This window comes from Salvia hispanica, chromosome 2 (genome assembly GCF_029641045.1).
Source record: "Salvia hispanica isolate PSC_SH4W2 chromosome 2, Shi_PSC_v1, whole genome shotgun sequence".
NCBI classification, from domain to species: Eukaryota; Viridiplantae; Streptophyta; class Magnoliopsida; order Lamiales; family Lamiaceae; genus Salvia; species Salvia hispanica.
Window position 1 is genome coordinate 53124208 of NC_142693.1, and position 7362 is coordinate 53131569.

At 33.1% G+C, this 7362-nt stretch overlaps 1 protein-coding gene and 1 pseudogene across 1 annotated transcript; one reads left to right on the plus strand and one right to left on the minus strand.

Annotated features, from left to right (window-relative positions):
- Positions 1-1112: 1112 nt before the first annotated feature.
- On the plus strand, positions 1113-1421 carry LOC148932627 (protein RESPONSE TO LOW SULFUR 3-like; the record flags this gene model as incomplete). Its single annotated transcript, XM_089065184.1, has 1 exon — positions 1113-1421. A coding segment is annotated over one exon (309 nt), but the record flags the coding sequence as incomplete, so codon positions are not given.
- Positions 1422-6174: 4753 nt separating this feature from the next.
- LOC148932628 (secreted RxLR effector protein 161 pseudogene) lies at positions 6175-6840 on the minus strand (annotated as a pseudogene).
- Between the last annotated feature and the right edge of the window lie 522 nt (positions 6841-7362).

A 7362-nucleotide genomic window follows, 5' to 3' on the forward strand; every position in this document is an offset into this window, starting at 1 on the left:
AAAATAAATTTATAATAGCCATTTATGTCTAATTATTTTACTATAAATTAATTCTTAAGATTGTAAACTACTATAAATATAACTACATGTATATATACGAATACTTTATTTGTTAATACTATCACTCAAATAATTTATGCTTATTAAGTCGGTTTCTTTGTATACTCCACATCTTCACACAAAATTTAAAAATAAATTAGATACAATATATAGTGCAAATAAAATATAAATTAAAATTTATAATTTTCATTCGCATCCAGTTGTTTTTTAAAAACAATTATTAATTATAAATTATAAAAGTACTATATGAATATATACTTACTCACTTCATATTATCATTTAACTAAATGACTATCATTAAGTCAATTTTCTAGTATATTATATATATATATATATATATATATATATATATATCCACATAGAATCTTCAAACGAAATTAGATATGACGTAGAATAATATTAAAAATTAAATTAAATTGATAATAGTAATTCTCCTTCAAATATTTATTATTAAATAATTTTTAATTATAAACTACACGTATATATACTTAATTTCTCAATGTTATCACTCAACTAATTGTTATCATTGCATCGATTTCATTGTATACTTCATAACTTCACACAAAATTTATAAAACGAAATTAGCTATGACATATAACAACTAAATTGAATATTTGTGTCTAATTGTTTAATTATAAATAATTATAACAGTTAAATTGATAACAGTTTCTCTAATTTAAATTATAAAAATGACTATAGTTACATAACCTTAAATTTTATTAGGGATATCACCCAATTAATTAATGATAATTAAGTTGATCTTATTATATTCTACTTTTCATGCAAAAAATATGAAATATTAAGTTGATCTTATTATAAAAATGACTATATGTACATAGAGGAGTGATCAAGGTCTAACTAATTTTAAATGTATAACTAGAGAATAAATCTCAACCACTCATTATCTTAATCTAATGACTAAATGAAGTATTCATTTTCTATTAATAAAAATTGCATGGGGGTAATTTGGGAAATCAACTCTATTCCATATTCTGACATACACATTCCATTCACGCATTATCGCTCTCAATTTCTATTATCATTATCTCTCTCTCTCTCTCTTTGTGCCGATCTCTGGCCGCCACCGTGATGCGTCGGAGGCGCTTCGGCGGAGGAACGTGGAGCTAGAAAGGGAGCTCCGGAGTAGCCTGGAGGGAGAGGAGAGGGTGGAGGGGGAGTTGCGGTTGACGTGGCAGCACGTACGGTTGGTGGAGCAGCTCTGCAGCGAGCTTGACGAGCTGGAGGCGGAGGCTGTCGATCACGCTATGGAATCTAGGGCTCAGATCACGCTTCTTATGGAGAAGCTTTCTGCTTCTAACAAACTTCTTCAATCTCTCTCGCTCAATATCTCTCTCGCTTAATAATCTCTCTCACTCAATAATCTATCTCTATATTTGTAGTTCTATGCGTCTGATGTAGTTAGAGAATGAAAAAAATTATATTTTGTAGTTTCGTTTGGATTTGAAATCGTTTGGATTTTTAGGATTTTCCATGAGATGAATTATTGTAACGGAGATGCAGTTGTGGTGTTGATGATAGAAGATTGAACACTTTAAAACATAATCAGATCACTTTGAACTCATTTTTTTTAATGTAGTGAGTTATATTTTGTCAAATACGTGTTCATATGTGAACAAAATATACTTCACTATAAAGCCAATACAAATCATTATACACAAAATATACTTCACTATAAAGCCAATACAGTTCACTATCAACAATTTATTAGTTCATTTTGTGAACTATAATTAACAGTGCACTATAAGTAAGGATCACAAACACTTCACTCTAACCATGGAATACTTCACTCTAAGCATGTTTTACTTCACTGAAATGAAAAAACAGATCACTATAAGCATGCATCACAAACACTTCACTCTAACCATGGAATACTTCACTCTAAGCATGTTTTTACTTCACTGAGATGAAAAAACAGAGCACTATAAGCATGCATCACAAACACTTCACTCTAACCATAGAATACTTCACTCTAAGCATGTTTTTACTATAAGCATGCATCACAAACACTTCACTCTAAGCATGTTTTTACTTCACTATATGCACTATATACATCACTATACGTTCATTATACTTCACCGAAATGAAAACAACATTTACTTCACTATAAACGTCATATGCATCACTATATGCTCAATATACTTCACTAAAATGAAAAAACAGTACGCTATAAGGAAGGTTGAATATACTTCACTATACGCACAATATACATCACTATATGCTCATTATACTTAATTGAAATGAAAATTAGTACACTAATACTCTTCAATGAAATATCATACATCATATTTACTTCACGATAAACAATATTTACTTCACTATAAGTGAGTTTTGTTTCGTTGAAAACTTCTTGGTTCACCACACTTATTTCGTTGCGTACCTATTTTTTAGTTTATTTAAGTGTGAATTAGTTCACTGATAACGTGTTTTTAGTTCATTGTGTACTTATTTTAGTTAACTGTGATTGTGAATTGATTCACTTCTTTAGTTGTTTACTTCATATCAACAATTAATTAGTTTATTTGTGAACTATATTTTGTTAAATATCATTTGTGAACAAAAGAGCTACTAAAAATCAACTGAATCTATATACCTGTGAACTACATAAATAAAAATTTTGAACAAAATATTAATGTAAGTTATGAAACTGAATCATGTTATGAACTATATCAGTTTCTACGATTGTTTCATTCTCCATACATGCATAAGCTTCCCCTACTCTTTATTTTTCTCTTCGTCTTTCGTCTTTCTTTACGTATATCAACAGCTTCCAAAAGATTCACCGGTTATCCTATCATATAAAGAAAGTAAAAAATGGTTAATAACAACATTCAAACACAATATACTTGAACATAACAACATTCAAACACAAAAAGATCACTAATAACATGCATCACAAACACTTCACTCTAACCATGAAATACTTCACTCTAAGCACATTTTACTTCACTGAGATGAAAAACAGATCACTAACATGCCTCACAAACACTTCACTCTAACCAAAGAATACTTCACTCTAAGCACATTTTACTTCACTAAGATGAAAAAACAGTGCACTATAAGTATGGATCACAAACACTTCACTCTAACCATGAAATACTTCACTTTAAGCACATTTTACTTTACTGAGTTGAAAAAACAGTTGAAAAAACAGATCACTAATAACATGCATCACAAACACTTCACTCTAATCACGAAATATTTCACTCTAAGTACATTTTACTTCAATGAGATTAAAAACAGATCACTAATAACATGCATCACAAACACTTCACTCTAACCATGAAATACTACATTATAAGCATATTTTACTTCACTGAGATGAAAAAACATTGCACTATAAGCATGGATCACAAACACTTCACTTTAACCATGAAATACTTCACTTTAACCACATTTTACTTCAGTGGGGTGAAAAACAGATCACGAATAACATGGATCACGAACACATCACTCTAACCATGGAATATTTCACTCTAAGCACATTTTACTTCACTAAGATGAAAAAACAGATTATTAATAACATGCATCACAAACACTTCACTCTAACCATGGTACTTCACTTTAAGCACGTTTTACTTCACTGAGATGAAAAAACAGATCACTAATAACATGGATCACAAACACTTCACTGTAAGCACATTTTTACTTTACTGAGATGAAAAAATAATATAGTTCAATCGTACACAACACCAATTCATTCACGTAGAATAAACCAAATAGAGAAACAGTTGAAGTGAAAATTACAACATACCTTCAGGTTTGTCCTTTTTTTCATTAGTTTCTACAGAGTGAACTAATAATTCTCTCCTATTTTTCATTAGTTTCTGCAGCAACAGATTCAAATAGTACAAATGAATTTTTGAACCAGATTCAACAAATCAAGAACCCGATCCAGCAAATCGATAGCAAATAATAAAACATAACAAAATTTGAAAACCAATCGAAAAATAAATTCAACAAATAAAAAAGTTACAAATTACCTTTAGTTTTTCCCTCTTCTTCATGACTATCTTCCTTACCATGAGAAAATATGAAAAATTGACTAAACCCTAGCTATAGAATGAGGAAGAAATCGCAGAATCGAAGTGGAAATCCCATCACTTTGGAGAGAATTAGATCGAGAACGAAATCTAGAAATGGGGAAGCAAATTGAACCCTATATCATTTAAACCATTGAAAAGTCTATTATGCCCCTGCATTCTAATAGTGAACCGAATCATTCACATAGTGAACTAATTCTGCTTCAATTTCGAAAATTACATGGGTAAATACCAGCTCTTGATTTCTTAATCTTGTGGCTGAGATTTATTCTCTAGTTATACACTTTATGGGCACTTGCTGTTGGGGATACTCGCAGCGGAAAAAGAAAATTAAATAAATCCACAAAAGAATCTATTTAGGTGATTATGTGGGTCGATTCAATTTCATGCTTGAACATGTAGAAACATATAATTGCGCAATTAATCACATAATTTAAATTAAATTATGTTGTTGAATACTTACAACAATGATTCTCCAAAGAATCGAAGTGGCTTGCTACTTCTCCACGTGTAGATCTTGAAGCTTGATTGTGAATGCAAGACCAAAGATCTTCTAACCTATGACCCTTAACTCTATAGATCTAAATTCCTTGTGGGAGGAATCTCTTAGAAATTATAAGAATCTTGAAGGAGAAGACAAGAAAGCCAAGTGTGGAGGCTAGGGTTTGTGATAACATGTGTGTCTCCTCCTTACATTCTTATTTATAGAGTTTATGATGGGCTAGGTTAGGGATCTATGGGGCTTGGATTGGGCCTCCCCAATTGGACCTTCTTTACTAATTAAATTATAACCCATAATTTAATATAAGGCCAATGGAATATTTCTTGTGCCACTATAGAAGAAATATTGACCGCCCATCCAATCCGTGATTACAAGCAATCCGGGTTAACCTCTTTAATATATTATTTCCCGTGTCTAAGACTTTCTATATCCATTAATTAATTTGTAGTCTGCTATAGACTTTAAATTAATTAATATCTTTATTTCCAAGAGTTTGTCTAGTACGAGATGTATATTAAAATATACTTTTCCTTTTCTATTTATTCTTGGATTAAATCCAAACCGGCCGGGTTTCCGAATAATAGAACTTCTCTCGAACACCTCTTGGGGATATAGTCAAACCGCGCAGGCACACGATTCAATGTAATGATAAAACTGACACCATTCTAGTTATTAATTACTACTACCCAAGATATCAGGAATATTGGGTTACGAAAAACCCGCACCTATTGATAAGTCAAAGCAGTGTATGATTAAATAACGTGTGTCCTATATTATTACAAAGATTAGGAAATATTAAATCTCCAAGACATCGTCTTACAGTAGATAGCAACAAAGACGTGTCTATACTTTAGATCCATTCAATGCTATACCACACCAGTGTCACTAGTCATTCTCAAGGTAAAGACGACTTTCGGATGGACACTGCAACCTTTCACGATAGGTAGCCAAAGCCTATCTAGGTTGTGAAAAAAGTTTTACTTCTACAAGGTACCGGTTGGGCCACCTACTGTGATGACCTGTTCCACGACCCAACCTTCAATGTAGAAGACTTAGACTGATTTTACTTTCCGGCGTTTTAATTATATAATTTAATATATAATTAAATACGGTGAATACCCATTAAAGTAAAATACACAGTGTGAAGAAAACATTTATTATTCTCATTAAATGAAGAGTGTTTACAATATACAAGCAATTTATCAAATTCAAAAACTCGAAAAATGTTTTTTAGTATATATGTTCCAACAATCTCCCACTTATACTCAAAACATGCTTTCGAGTATACTACTGTCAATTTTCTTCAATTTCTCCCACTTATAGAGAAAGCAGGTCTGAGTCTTTAATGCATCTAACACCTAATCCTTCAATATGACGATCAAACGTCCTACCTGAGAGGGCTTTCGTATAAGTGGGAGATTGTTGGAACATATATACTAAAAAGCATTTTTCGAGTTTTTGAATTTGATAAATTGCTTGTATATTGTTTCATTTTATACTCAAAACATGCTTTCGAGTATACTACTGTCAATTTTCTTCAATTTCTCCCACTTATAGAGAAAGCAGGTCTGAGTCTTTAATGCATCTAACACCTAACCCTTCCATATGACGATCAAACGTCCCACCCGAGAGGGCTTTCGTGAAAGGATCAGCAAGGTTGTTTTCTGTTGCAATCTTGACTACTTGTATGTCACCTCTCTGTACAATCTCCCGAATGATATGGTACTTCCTCTCAATGTGTTTGCTTGCCTTATGGGATCGTGGTTCCTTTGAGTTTGCAACAGCTCCAGAGTTATCACAATATACCGTGATGCTCTTGGGCAAACTCTGAATCACACCCAACTCCTTTAGGAAGTTCTTGAGCCATACAGCCTCTTTTGCAGCTTCAGAAGCAGCTACATACTCGGCTTCCATGGTCGAGTCCGCAATGCATTTCTGCTTTGCACTCTTCCATATAACGGCTCCACCTCCCAAGGTGAACACATAACCAGAAGTAGACTTCCTCGAATCACGATCAGATTGAAAATCTGAATCCGTGTACCCCATCGGACATAGATCAGATGCCTTGTAAACTAGAACATACTCTTTAGTCCTCTTCAGGTACTTGAGTATATTCTTTACTGCAGTCCAATGTCCTTGGCCAGGGTTCGACTGATACCTAGCCACCATGCCTACGGCAAAGCATATATCAGGTCGTGTACACAGCATAGCATACATGAGACTTCCAACTGCCGAGGCATATGGAACCTTTTTCATGTCTTCTATCTCTGTATGTGTCGTAGGACACATCTCCTTTGATAGATGAATTCCATGTCTGAAAGGGACGAAACCTTTCTTGGAATTTTCCATGCTAAAACGTTGTAGTACAGTATCGATGTAGGATTCTTGAGACAAGCACAACATTCTTTTCTTGCGATCTCTGATCACTTTGATTCCTAGAATGTGTCCCGCATCTCCCAAGTCCTTCATCTCAAACTGGGTAGACAACCAGTTTCTTACGGACGACAACATCTTATTATTGTTTCCAATTAGTAAGATGTCATCCACGTAAAGTACCAAGAACACCACATTTGCACCTTCAACTTTCTTGTACACGCAACTCTCTTCTGGGCACTGATCAAAACCAAATGATTTAACAGTTTTATCGAAGCACATGTTCCATGCTCTGGATGCTTGCTTGAGTCCATAAATGGATCTTTTAAGCTTCCACACCATGTGCTCCTTGCCCTTAATTTCATA